The sequence below is a fragment of the Haliotis rubra genome, unplaced genomic scaffold (genome assembly GCF_003918875.1).
Source record: "Haliotis rubra isolate DU_JTF1 unplaced genomic scaffold, ASM391887v1 Scf126, whole genome shotgun sequence".
Classification (NCBI taxonomy): domain Eukaryota; kingdom Metazoa; phylum Mollusca; class Gastropoda; order Lepetellida; family Haliotidae; genus Haliotis; species Haliotis rubra.
In genome coordinates this window covers 620,204-634,741 of record NW_025765181.1, presented here as the reverse complement: position 1 = coordinate 634,741, position 14,538 = coordinate 620,204, and the positions used below count along the sequence as shown (strand labels likewise).

General features: G+C 38.0%; 1 protein-coding gene across 1 annotated transcript; it reads right to left on the bottom strand.

The window, feature by feature from the left end:
* Nucleotides 1–7,443: 7,443 nt before the first annotated feature.
* LOC124266518 (shematrin-like protein 2) lies at nucleotides 7,444–12,833 on the bottom strand. The gene is made up of 2 exons (XM_046701313.1): nucleotides 12,326–12,833; nucleotides 7,444–7,478 (listed from the first exon to the last, which is right to left on the bottom strand). The coding sequence occupies exons 1-2, from the start codon at nucleotides 12,831–12,833 to the stop codon at nucleotides 7,444–7,446; spliced, it is 543 nt and encodes a 180-aa protein (XP_046557269.1).
* Nucleotides 12,834–14,538: the final 1,705 nt, after the last annotated feature.

Here is a 14,538-nt window from a genome sequence, read left to right as displayed (position 1 = left end):
GCTCTGCCGAGTGAACACGGTGTTAAACAATCAATCAGTGTAACATAGCCAATACACTTTGCGGCCTGATGTGTGAGTAGGGGGCGATCAATGACTTATGATATAGTCAGAATCATACAACGTCCTCCCTGGTCATAGATTTTGTATTGTGGAAAGCGCTTTGTCGCTTTTATTTGTCAAATCTGTATCACAGCTTCTCTGATTCTTGACACTTGTCATAAAGATTTTAGGTACATAGTGTACACATCTATGTTGCGTTCTGTATCCCTCGCTCCCGTTAACTTCTACTGATGTATTTCGGATTTAACATATTGATGCTTTTGATAGTATACTCATGCCAATAATGGTTGTCACCCCCTTCAATTTTTTAATTGGAGAGGTGGTGTGGGGTGTGGGTGTGAGGTGTGTGTGGGGTTGGGGTGGGAAGTGGGGTGACAACCATTATTGACATTAGTATATTTGGATACAAATCAATCCATTACGGGGTTTCATCTTGACTAGTCTCATTTGATACCTGTAAATTTACTTTTGGATTCGACCGCATTAATGATGACATTATCTGGTCAAGACATACAGGGAAGAACAACTACATCGAAGTTTGCTCTGATAAATAGATAGAAATCCACAATTACATTGGAAACGTTGTCCACTTCGCTAAACCGAATGACATGTTTTAAGCAAATGTTGGATTGAGATTCATCAAGGTATCAAATTTTATAACTCTTTCAAACCAAGGAGTTGGGGTGTGTGAAGACTCCATGGAATGGTCAATCTCTCGCTGCCCAGTTGCACCCAGTTATTGGTCAGTCAGAGCTGTCATTAACGTAAGGGCAACACACCAATTGTGCTATTTCGTGGCAATAATATGAAGTGATCAATCATGCGAAAAGCGATGTGTGGTGTTTCATTAAGGGCACGGTTACATGAAAATACACCTCTTTCTCCTGGACTTTCTTAACCTTAAAATATTTATCTAGTAGTTACATGGTAGTTAAGAACAGATATCACAAGAAACTATTGATTTTTTGCATTATGTGGATTCATATTTTGCACATTTAACGAAAGGTCTATTTCCATCATAAACTGATCATTGGGTTATGTCCCTTGAAATATGATGTCACTGGTGCCAACTGATACACGAATGACGTCTTTAGAGCCTTTTCCCGTGGTGTAGTACTGTAGGTACAGGGGTGTGGTTCCTGTGTCTCGATGCACACCCTACTGTTGAACCCAGTGGTGCCTGGCCCTCAGCTATGTTGTGCACCGCTTAGCGCCGCACTGTGACATCGCAGTTTCAAAACTCTACATTATACAAAAAAAATTACAACGTTATTTCGGCACACAGTGTTTTAGAATATTCAAATTGAGTACATTGTCTTTCCGTTCAGCAAATCCAAAACGTTCAGATCTACTTAGCCATCTGTGAATATACGTTTGCTATTTTTCGGTACGTCGCTTTCGGTATTTATCACTTGTTTAAAATGTAAAGAAAACGAAGTTAAGATTTTACAATGTTTATCATTTTCTCATATTGTGACGGATCCATTCTTCTACTCGTTGCATACACTTGCTAATTAGTTTACGAATATGCATAGAAAGAGCATCGTAGCAAGAATTGGGGAAATGAAAATGGATGCATTTGAATGATTTGGTACATTCAACACCATTTGTAATAGTTTACGTCAAGCGTGACGTCGAAACTCACCGTAAACTCATGCATAACGTTAACGATACTTTTTCTCATTTCTTGCTATTTCCCTTGTGAAAAAAATAACACGCAGGTGGAAGTCACATTTATGCATTTACAAAATTAACAAAATTCTCCTTCGTGTCGCTGAACACGCCATTTGTAAGTCGCTAACAGGTAGTTATGCTATACGTCAGTGAACATGCTAAATATACTTCCCATCAACAGTATAGACTCACTGAAAACACTAACTATATGTTATGTATAGATATATGATTACATCGAAGATGAATTTCTCCACTAACTTGGGGGAACCAACTGCAAACCTTATGCAGATGAATTGCATGAGGATTATGCATCAAATTGCTGAAAAGCATGTGCAAATATTAGGGCTGCGCAATATAACCGGTTTACCGGTATTTACCGGTTCAGACATGAAAACAATACGTATTGCGATACGCTGATCGAAAACCGGTATTTTGACATGCAATCGGAAAACTTCGTAACACTCGGAAATCTTCGGATATTTCCGTTTTTATATTGTTCCTTTCCTTGTTTCATTAGTGCCAAACATTATTTACATTTTTATTTTGTCATGATTACAAGTTTTTATTAAAGCCTAATCAAGCATTGGGATTTTGTTGTGTTTTTGCTTTATAAATCAAGCATTTACTCGACTATTGCTTATAAGTACTTTTTTGTTAAAAAAACCTTCTTGCAATATATTGCAATACATATCGCAATACATGCTTTCGTATCGCAATATATTGCAATATGAAAATTCCCTGCAATACCCACCCCTAGCAAATATCGTGAATGTAAAAGCTGCGTTTTGGTGTAAAGTTTTGTCAAGAATTCGCGTTTCATCATTTATTGAACTCATAACAATAGTTTTTCAGCGTTAAGAAGTTGTTTTACAATACATCAGTTCACATGTAAACATTACCTTTAAGCAGTATGGAATATTTTGCAAAATCTAGATGAGAACAGTTGACTGAAGTAAGTGGCTACATTTTCACTAGTGAGTATAAACTTTAGATGGGAAGTATATGTTTGGTATTTCATTGAGGCGACGTTTATGAATGAAAATGTACACAATCAATCTACCCTGCTGCTGGCATTTTTAAAAATGATTTATTGAACTTTTTCACTCGATTTATTTCAGTATGGAAAGTGTTTGCTAGGGACTAGCTATAGACAGGGGACTAGTTTAAATCATTCGGCACAGGGACGTCCTAATCTAACGGAGGTAACTCGGGCCTGTTTAGCTCGAACAGCAAAGGCGTCATAATGACATAACATTTCAACACTTATATTGCTCGTTCTACTTTCAATGTGTGCAAAAGAGTGTATGTTTTCAACTATTGATATTGACTAATTTTGACATTCCATTGTGTTTCACATATGAAAAACGTGCCATTTTCGTGTTAAAACACCTTTTAACATATAATTAACGGTGATGCTTTCTCAAAGGTTGAACGTCAGCGTTATGAGCAAAGGTCAAGGATTCATCCATCCTTTAATGTATCAATCCATCCATCAATCCATCCCTCATCCATCTGTATGATTAGACAAAAGAATTGACAGATGATCCCGCGCTATTCAATCTGGATGAGACACAAGACATTGTATGCTTCCGAATTCCGTTAAAATCATACAGGTTTTACTAAATTAATTGCTGTAATTATTCCAGTAAATTTGAATTGATAATATGTCAAAAATAGCAAAGAGAGCATATTGAAAATAGAAAATCATAACACACTTTTGCCAGTTGCCCAGTTCCACCTTTTTTAGCATTTGCTTTATCAAGAAATAATGCAGTTCGAACACATGGTGCAATGTACCCAGTAAACCGATTGAACCTCTACCCAGTATTTGTTAGTATCAATCATATACAAGGCTAGTCACTGCTTCAGTGACAGGTGACACAGATGGATCTTGTTAAGCTGTTATCAATACTCGTAAACGGACCGTAGGAATCGGACAAATGTACAGAAATGGTGTTTGCCTGCAACATGTTCCCTCAACCAGATGCTCGTATTTGATTCCCATTAGGCGTAAGAGTGGTCAGTGACCAATGCTTTATGATCTGTTGATGTCTCCACTGTGTCACTGTCCTCGGACAACGTGTATTTCTGACACATCGGAGGAAGATAAACAATTGATTCGGAAAGAATGTTCTTGTTTACAGACAACATATGCTGTCTATCCGGGCCCTCGGGAAAATGTATATTGCGTGTAAACATTGTATTAAATTTGTCATATGACACACGCTCAATGATTGTTTGATCAGGCCTTTCAGGGCCTTGAAACGTTCACAGCGTTTTATGGTATTTAGTTTATTTTCCAAATATGACAATATGACTGTGACAACTGGACAGTGCTTCCCGTTGTCATTTGAAAGCAGAGCACATCTTAAAACGACAGTTACCTTGCATAATAGGACGATACTTAGATATAATTCAGATAGTGTATATTGGTGAGGGCCTTAGAACAAAGACCAGCAGACAGACCCCTGAGATGGGAAGCCACTGATATATATAATACTTCTTTTCTGGACAAGGGCCGAAAAAGAATTGTATTTTTAGTAAAATGTAAGCCTCTCGATCTATTGGTACCACACACTCTTGTCACTCGTGACGGTATGTGCGTCTAAGTCGAAAGTCAGCGTTATCGTTGACGACTGTATCTACGTCTATGTGTATGTATACGTGTATAACTATCTCCGTCCACGTTCGTGTCTACCTCTATACCTGAGCTTCTGATTATGACTGTATGTTCGTTCCTGGGTGTGTCTAAATTCAAGTATACTCATGGGAGTCACTGCATCCGCGTCTTCTTTATGACAACGTAAACATCATGACTATATCTACGTCTTTGTCTACGTCAACGTCTGGATTTACGTCTTTCTAGGACGTATATTTCTGCATTTTACAACTACCTTATATCCACGTGTACTTCTACGTCTACATCAGTGTATACGTCCATATTGGACATGGATGTTTAAACATATGGATGTACATCGACACCAGACAGATGGGCATGGTTACACTGTTGACCCGAATGCACAGAATGTCCCATTGGAGGGCTTACATGCTTCTCTACAGTATACTTTGGCCATTGTTATTATCGAACATTCACATCGGTTAAAATCCTTTGTCAGCCAATGCGAACCTTGTTACTCTGTAACATATAGATGCTTTTGATAGTATTTGGAGACAAATCAATCCATTATGGGGTTTCATCTTGACCAGACTCACATGATACCTGTAAATTTACTTTTCGAATCGAGAGCGTTAATGATGACGTCATATCATGCTTTGGTCAAGAAATTCAGAGAAATACAAACAATTACATCGAAGTTTGCTCTGATAAATAGATAGAAATCCACAATTACATTGGAAACACTGTCCACGTCGCTAAACCGAATGACATGTTTTTAACAAATCTGGAATTCAGATTCATCAAGTTATCCAATGTTATAACGTTTTCAAACCAAGGAGTTGGGGGATGTGAAGACTCCATGGAATGGTCAATCTCTCGGTGCCCAGTTGCACCCAGTTGCATCCCTCAGATGCATTTAGCAAATTCCAAAGAAACCGTGGTACGCTATATTATAGTACTAACTCAATACATCACACATCTAGATCAGAACAGGTGCCTCATATGAAAAAACCAAGCATATTCCGTAATGCATGGATATCATTGTCACCTTGGTTTTGATTTCACAATGTAATCATAGCTTTCGACCGTGGGAACCGTGCCAAAAACTAATAAGCGTCGGCGAACCTGACAATCAGATTTACTGATTCCGAATATTACCAAATATCTAGGTTGCTAGGTCCTCGAATAGTCGAATCCTTTCATTTGTCGAACTATCGAAAGTCTGGCATGGAATCGATGTCTGTTATTGATGTTACTACCGATGTCATCAATATGTTGCCGTCCATGAACTCCTAATGTGATCATATGTAAACACTTGACATTTCAATAAATTGTATTAGCATAATCTGGTATGATCTTCACGTGTCTACAGTCCGTGGTAGTAGGACGTTTCATGTTGCATTTAAATACTCTGCATCGGTGTTAGATGTCCAACCAGACATGACATAACTGTGCAGACAGGCCATTCTCTGACACGAATGACATTGAATAAATATGCCAATAGCAGTTGACCTAAGTGTTATTCGATATACCCTCGGCTTAATCCAGCGGTAGGTATTCCGTAAACAAACCACTTCCTGACATCTGCCCGATAGAGGGTGTTTGCAGTCAATGATGACAGTATGTAAATAGACGGATAGCGTGTGGACTGCGGAGACGAGATTACCTGTGACCTGAAAATGTCAAGAATTGCCTCGGTCTGTACAATCTCTCTCTACTCTCTCTCTCTCTCTCTCGGTCACACAGTCTCTCCCTATTTCCCTTCCCCTCCCTCTCACATTCGTTCTGTCCTCCCCGTCTTTCATATTCTCTCACTCTCTCTCCCCCCCTCTCTCACTCTCTCATTCTCCCAAACTCTTTTTGTTCCTCTACCTATTCTACACTCTCCCTCTCGGTCAGTTTCTCTCCATTTCCCTACTCTCCTTGTCTCTTTCTTCCTCTCTCTCACACACCGCTCTCTCATTCTCCGTCTCTCTCACACTCGTCTTGTTCTTCTTCCATACTCTCTCCCACCCCCTTACTTTCCCTCTCTCACACACTCTCTGGCTGTCTCCCATAGAATATCTATTTAAAGGCGGAGGCCTTAACGTGTAATGTTATGTTGTTCTGTCAACACGAAGACTCGACAACATGACACACATTATTATTATATTATTATATTATACTTATATAGCGCACATATCCAGGCAACTAGTGCTTGCTCAAGGCGCTAATATTTTTTTCCCTCGACCATTGGATGTCAATCTCAATGGCACATCGTATTATCAATCTCAACTCCCTGGGGAGTATACAACTATTGCAGCCACTAGGCGCACCGAGTTATTGTGGCTTTCTCATCCTAACGAGGTACCCATTCACAGCTGGGTGGACTGGGACACATAGTCACAGTATTTTGTCCAAGTTCACTGCACGTTGCTGTACCCGCAACTAGGTGTTTGCACGTATTCATGTGGCCACCATCTGGTCATATACCAACGGATTCGTGGGTTCTTTTAAGTGCACAGGGTTGTGTACTGTACACTAGGGGTTGTGACAACACTGAAAGAGTCTGCACACAAAGTTGACTCCAAGGTTTTTACACCCGGTCACAGGTGGGCTCGATCCCGACACCTCAACCTCGCTGGATCACTAGCCTGGCGCCTTAGCCAGCTCGCCCACCGCACATAGGAACACTTCATATGCAACCTTAAAACGTCAACGTTGAACAAATTTCTATGAGTTTCAGGCTCTGCTTCGGCTTTTAAGCCAATGGGACGCGCTTCGTCGGTTGATATAGGTAGGTTGTTTTCTGAAGCTAACGTGTTATATCCATACTAATCAACAATACAACCAAGACGTTTTTGTTTTTTTCATTTATTGCAGATGTATAGTTTGTCTAGTGAACCTGTCCCCAATATGTTCTTTGTTTTCCGTACAGTTAATACATAGAGTGACCCCTCGGCATCTCGAACTCCATTGCCCAGATATATGATACCAGTCGATCAATATCAACACTCCGCTTGTCTCGATATGTTCATGCCTTCGATGGTCGAATTCGAATTAGCGAGGTTGATTGTATGTACTCTTTAACAAGCTGATACTGTTAATCCCTTCTAGTAGTACGCCACAGAACCACCGAATGCATGACCTGAAAATACAACCATAAATATATAGTTATACAACACTTCACCAAATATTCTTTGGAACACAATTTTTAAATGGCAATAGCTGGTAAGAATTCTTTTATTGATTTTAATTTATAACCATCGACATATGCCTACTTGACTTAAGGACAACACACATTTGAAAGTATATTAATCTTATTAAAATTGTCCGTGCAAAGTTATATTGAATTGAAACTGCTTAAGTGAGAATGTGAGTATTCGGTTTGATTTGAAAATATTCTTGAAAAAATGTACATGTTGAGTAGGTCAACAGATAATTTGAAATCCACTTTAAACTATACATCTGTGCATAAAATAAGCACCACCCTGATTTTTAACAATTAATTTTGTCTCAAATGAAATTCTAAACTCTTTCCAAAAAATAACCTTTATAGTTTGTTAGAGCAAGCATTTAACATTTCAAAAACGAAAACATCATTGAAATAACCATTTACAATGTATTTTAATTAGGATAATTGCCTATATTTAAAACAGGTGTTTTTTCTGTCCTAAAACAAGTTACCGTATTTTGAAAAAGTAAAAGTAATAATTGATTGTTGTGTGGCCTATAAATTCGTTATTTATTGTGAATGGATGAAAGTTTGTAAAATAAGATTGAGGAAAAGTTATAGTCAAACTGAAAAAAAGGAAAATTTTAAAATGCAGTTAAAGTTGCTTTACAAACAAAACAAACAGATTTTAGCTGCAATTATCAGTATCCGACAAGGAGAAAATATTTATTCATTACAATAAACCCAAAATCATAAAGAAAATTATTCCAAAATCTTATTAATGTGGCCTTTTTCAGTTTTTGTCAATTAGCAATCTGAATTGTTGGAAAAAGGTCTGAATCTTTGACATTCGCGTTCAAACTGATTATGCATAATTAAAGCTTACTTGATGTGTAAATGTCATGTTGGTATATAACAGAATTGTTATTTTTAGTCAAAACTTAATTTAACTGTGTAGTTTGAGCAGGAGAGGAATGGTTATTTTGGGTAAAAATTCAGTCCATCACATTTTCATCAACATATTCTTTCATAAAGAACAGAAAAGGTTATGACATTTGTAAAACTGTCAGTGGATAAAGCTTCTTTAACTACAGGTTGATTAAATTGATGGCAATACCTTAACTTTTCTGTAGCATAACATCTTATTTTCAAAATGCGCGGGTGTATACATAACCTTTACACTGCAGTTGAGTACACTCGAGTATATTATTCACATGCTAATTTCTATTTTTGTTTATTGGTTGTTTAACGCCACACTGAGCCATTTTCCCGCTACATTCGACCACACCCCCGTTTTGTGCGGACACATCGTCATCCATTTGTGTCAAGATCGTTTATTTGAGAGTCAAAATCGGGTTTCAATCGACTTGCAGAAATAACAGTAAAGAATTGGTAGGTGCTATGAGTGGGGATCGATAGGCCAATCATCCATGATCATGTTTACATTAAGTTTTAATTGATTGCATGCGATCGTCAAAGCAGGCGGGTAGGGTACACCGAAGTGTCCGGTCCTGTCATAATATATATGTACTGTGTGGTATTTCGAGTCGGGAGTTATCTCAAACAGATTTTTTAAATCTTTGATCTTCGCAAAGACACGAGGGCATGTGGTTTACTCTACGACTTTGATCAACATGTTTCTGATTTTATAACTAACCATTATTGTGATGAGTGTGTGAACTCCTCAGGTATAGATCAATTGTTGTCTGATAATATTTCTGAACTTGAAATCACTGAGGCTATTAGGAAACTGAAAACTGGTAAATCCCCTGGCGAAGATGGAATTCCTCCAGAATTTTTTAAGATTGGACAATCGACGTTACTTGCTTTCCTCAAACCACTATTTAACTCAGTATTAGACTCTGGAATATTTCCAGATGCCTGGAACTCTGCACTAACCATACCTCTATTTAAGTCAGGTTGTGCAACCGACCCAAACAACTACAGGGGTATATCACTCCTAAATGTTTCAGGGAAAATATTTACATCAATACTAGATAAACGCCTCCGTCTGTGGATAGACTTGAATGATATTTTAACAGAAGCACAAGCTGGTTTCAGGCCCGGATATGCTACTACAGATAATATATTTACCCTTCAGACTTTATGTTCCAAATATCTTTCTAAGCCTAAGGGGCGATTCTTCTGTGCTTTTATAGATTTTAAAAAGGCCTTCGACTATGTTGATAGAGCCAAACTTCTATATTTGTTACTTAAGTCAGGTTGCCATGGTAAATTATACAATCTTCTTCATAATATGTATTCATCTGTAAAATCTTGTGTAAAGACTGGTAATTGTAAAACTGATATGTTCTCAACAAGTTCTGCAGTACGTCAAGGTTGCATTTTAAGCCCAATTCTTTTCATCTTTTTATAAATGAACTTGTTGCAGAAATATATAAATCCTGTAAACATGGTGTGTTTATATCTCAAGACATTGATGATATTATGATGTTACTTTTTGCTGATGATGTAAATATGTTTTCCTATACAGTTAATGGTTTACAGCAACAACTTAATGTTTTGCATAAATTTTGTATTACTTTGGGTTTGAGTGTTAATATTGAGAAAACTAATATTATTGTGTTTAGAAATGGAGGTGTGTTAAAAAAGGATGAGGTATGGTATTATGGTAATACAAGGCTGAAATGTGTTTCGTATTATAAATATTTGGGTTTAATATTCTCATCCAGACTAAATTGGTCAACAGCCTGTAAACATTTATCTGTTCAAGCATCAAAGGCTATGCAATCTGTATATCAGTTATTCAAAAAGAATTCTTTTATTTCTTTCAAAACGGCCTGTACCATCTTTGATTGTAAGATTTTACCGATTCTTTTATATGGGTCCGAAATCTGGGGAACTAAATACTTTCATTGTATAGAAAAGGTTCATGCATCATATTTTAAATGCTTCCTAAATTTGGGAAAGTATGCTTCAAATAAGGCCGTATTAGGGGAAACTGGGCGTTGCAATATATTTGTACTCACCAGATTACGAGTAATAAAATTTTGGTTGAAATTATTAAAAATGGATTCTTATAGGTACCCAAGGCAAAGTTATATGTTCCTAAAGCTACAAGATGATATTGGCAAGCAATTGGGCATCAGAGGTTAGACAGCTACTTTTTCGACTGGATTTTCTCATGTGTGGATTTCACAAATGGTTGGAAATGAATGTAATTTTTTATATGTTTTTAAGCAACGTCTTCAGGACATTTTCTTCCAAGAATGGTCTATGTCTATAAATAATTCAAGTTTCTTAGAACACTATTCTTCTCATAAATCTCTGTTAGAACCGGAGTTTTATATTATGAACCTACACGACAAATCGTTAATACGGGCGTTGTGTAAATTTAGAATTGGCTTTCATGATTTTAGAATTCACTATTTACGCAAACCCAATAGAGCTTTTAGTGATGTAAATGAATCCATCTGTAAAAATTGTAATACAGGTAATATTGAAAGTGAATTTCATGTATTATTTGTGTGTACCAAATATTTAGATTTAAGAAGTAAGTATTTATCATTTGTACAAACACCTGTAAGAGATGAACAAACATTGTCCAGTCTGTTAAATTCTAAAAATATTGATATTATCAAATCTATTGCAATTTATTTAAAACATGTCTTTAATGCAAGAAATGCCACCACAACAAACACGTGCATATAATTGTAGCAAGTGTATTTGTACTATAGGCCTTTAGGCCCGAAATACTGAATAAAAATGAATCTGAATCTGAATCTGGTTTACTCTCGGTATTGACCTTGAATTGTGTAAGACACACAAAATGACATTTTGAATGTTCACATTCACCAATAAATTCAACATTTAGATATTGTATATTGGTGGTGGCCTTAAAACAAAGACCAGTAGACCTGAGATGGGAAGCCACTGATATATAAAACACTTCTTTTCTGGACAAGGACCTCATTCAGATACAAAAAAAATTGTTATTTCAGTTCAATCTAAGAGTCTCGATGTTTAGTTATCACACACTCTTGTTACACGGTGACGGTATCTGCGTCTACGTCGAAAGTCAGCTTCTTCGTTGACGACTGTATCTACGTCTACGTGTATGTATACGTCTATAACGATCTACTTCCACGTTCGTGTCTACCTCTATACCTGGGCCACTGATTATGACTGTGTCTTCATTTTTTTAAACTGAGCAATTACCATCATAAAATCAACATGGATTCCAATCATTTTGTCGTCTTTCATGAGTCAACGGATCATATGGGTCAGAAAACTCATGTTTTTCCATCGTGGTCACCACGAGAAGTTTTAGGTACGTGTTGAAAACCTATCATTGCAAAACTATAGGCGTTGCTTAATTGAGTTCTTTGTGTATATGAACACGGTCCGTATGAAACGTATTTTGGATACGATGGTATGCATGAAGCAACTCAACAATCCTCACCATGGGTTGAGCAATATCAGTTCTAATCCGGATCTTCATGGATCGTAACATGATATTGTTGAGATAGGTTTTTAAAGGTGTCTCATGCTTCTTTTCTATGGTTCGATTAACGTAAAAGCAATATCAGCTAAAACGTGCAACAGGTACATCGCAGGATGCGTTACATTTTACCAATTGCATGACTCTCAGATCACTACTTACCTGAGTTAAACGCTTCAACAGTTAGAAGCAACAACTGCGATATTTCACATTTAGAAATTGTTAGGTAATGGGATCTGTATGATGCAATAACTGCTCAGATTACTGATTATTTTCAGATTAATCTCTCATACAGCAGGGTACAGTCAGCCAGCGTTTGAACTGTTTCATTTAAAAAGAAGAACAACTACCAGATTACCTTTTTTGACAATTCCAAAGCCGTGGAGCAGGTTCCCCCTCCCTATACCGCCATAGGGAACTCCAAAGCCTCCAAATATCGCTCCATGGTCCAAGTTAGAGAGTTGACCATAGTGACCAGACAACAGACCATTGGTGTGTCCATAACCGCCATACATTATGGACCCTTTACCAGCCCACAGTCCAAGGGGCTTGTATCCATATGGACCTAGATTCTTCCCATGGATACCAATACCTCCGAGTTTAGGGTACAGTATTTTCCCTCCTGCATGCTGCCACAAGCCGTGGACGCCATAGTACCCATTACCGTAGAGGTTCTTGTAGAGGCCAATTCCACTAGAACCGTATTTGCCCATAAATAAGCCACCGTGGCCGTAGGTGCCCAAGTCGGCGTAAAGGGGGAGTCCTGACGCTTTGACCTTGTGCGCGTAGCCGTACCCAAAGCTAGTCGGCACAGCCGTTACTGTTGCCGTCCCGAGGACTAGACAGAGAAGAAGGAAAGTCCGCATCTTTCCCGGATCTGAGAACAGGAAGAGAGAGTTCCATGTCGTTAAATCCATATCCATATATCAGTCAAACTACTGATGTCTCGAACAATCGGTTACGCCTAAGTCATCATTTTGACATCTCCAACGCGATCAGAACGAATATATGTGTTGATGTATGACTTTAAATCTTGACGTAACTGAAATTATGATCAATTATGAATTTATGATATCTTGTCATCACTTGTCAGTCTGCCTAGCAACGAGAGTTGATTTTTATTCTGATATTCTCAACGATAAAATCAAATAACATAAACAAGAAAAATCCATACTTACATGACACCTTTGGCGAAAAGACTCATCGTCACATTTTTTTCGACGCATGCGCAATATGCAAACGATCCAGGCAATCACGACCTTAACTGCTCGCGGATATTAAACCACGTCACGTGACTGATCCAACCTGGCAACCTGCCCTTTAGTGATGGAACTCGTCAACAATGATTGATGGAGCCTATTAACAGTACTGTTTAACGTAAATTGCGATGTGTGAATTAGACTATGTTTGAAGCCACGGTGTACCCAAAGGTAATTAACTTTTCCTGTTTAATAAAAACGTAAGGGCGATTAAATGGAGTGAGATCGGTTTTATGCCGTTTAAGCAATATTCCAGCAATATCACAGGGGGAAAATAGGGATGGGTGAGTGAGTGATTTTAATTTAGGTTTATGCCGCATTCAGCAATATTCCAGCTATATGGCGGCCGTCTGTAAATAATAAAGTCTGGACCAGACAATCCAGTGATCTACACAAATGGGATATGATGACATGTGTGAACCAAGTCAGCGAGCCTGACCACCCGATCCCGTCAGTCGCCTCTCACGACAAGCATTGATTACTGAAATCAATTCAAACCATCATCATCATCATCATCATCATCATCATCCCACCTACACCACCATCATCATTATCATCAGTATTATTATCATTGTTTTTGTAAGGAGATTCTGTTCGTGTTCTCCCGAATTCCACTTATATCGTGACTGAGTAACTGAACTGCAAGAATGTTTTGATCTCATGTTCAGATATGACGCTGTATGTTCAGCATACGCCTCGCTGCCAGGCCACTGTCTCAAACAAGGTAAAATGGGATGACATCCCTGTACTTGTCAACGGGTCAATAGTAAATTGATTATTCTTTGTCGCATATGTTCTCGATCTGCCCTCCATTAAATCTGTTTGCGTGGTTGCAACACGATATATGAATAATTAGTGAAGCTCCACAGATGCATTCCATTAATTATTGCAATAAACACGAAATACTACCATCATAAGCCTTTACAAAGTCGGACCTTTGGGTGTAACTTTGAACCTGCTCATACGTCACACAAGTACACACAGTTTAGGTGTACTTTAAATAACGAATCAATGTCGTACAAATCATGGATTTCATAGAAACAGATTCTATAGCTCAGCAATTTCGCCGTGGTTCATACGTAAACGTAATTTAATGCGACAATGATGTCAAACGTATTTCGGAAATGTTACCAGACACTATGTGATTGATTATCGTTTGAACTGTGATTACATTTCATGAAGGTGTCAGTCAGCTGTGTTGTGTAAGCCACATGTGTTGTGTTCCTCCAGCGCGGAGGCAGCCTAGTGGATAAAGCGTTCGCTCATCACGCCAAAGACCCGGGTTCTGTTCCCCACATGGGTGCAATGTGTG

Bases quoted from the DNA above. Each gene is read 5' to 3' on its own strand.
- LOC124266518 (XM_046701313.1), bottom strand. From the start codon at position 12,833: ATGCGGACTTTCCTTCTTCTCTGTCTAGTCCTCGGGACGGCAACAGTA. The intron at 7,479-12,325 runs GTAATCTGGTAG...TTGTATTTTCAG, and splicing joins CTTTGGAATTGTCAAAAAAG to GTCATGCATTCGGTGGTTCT.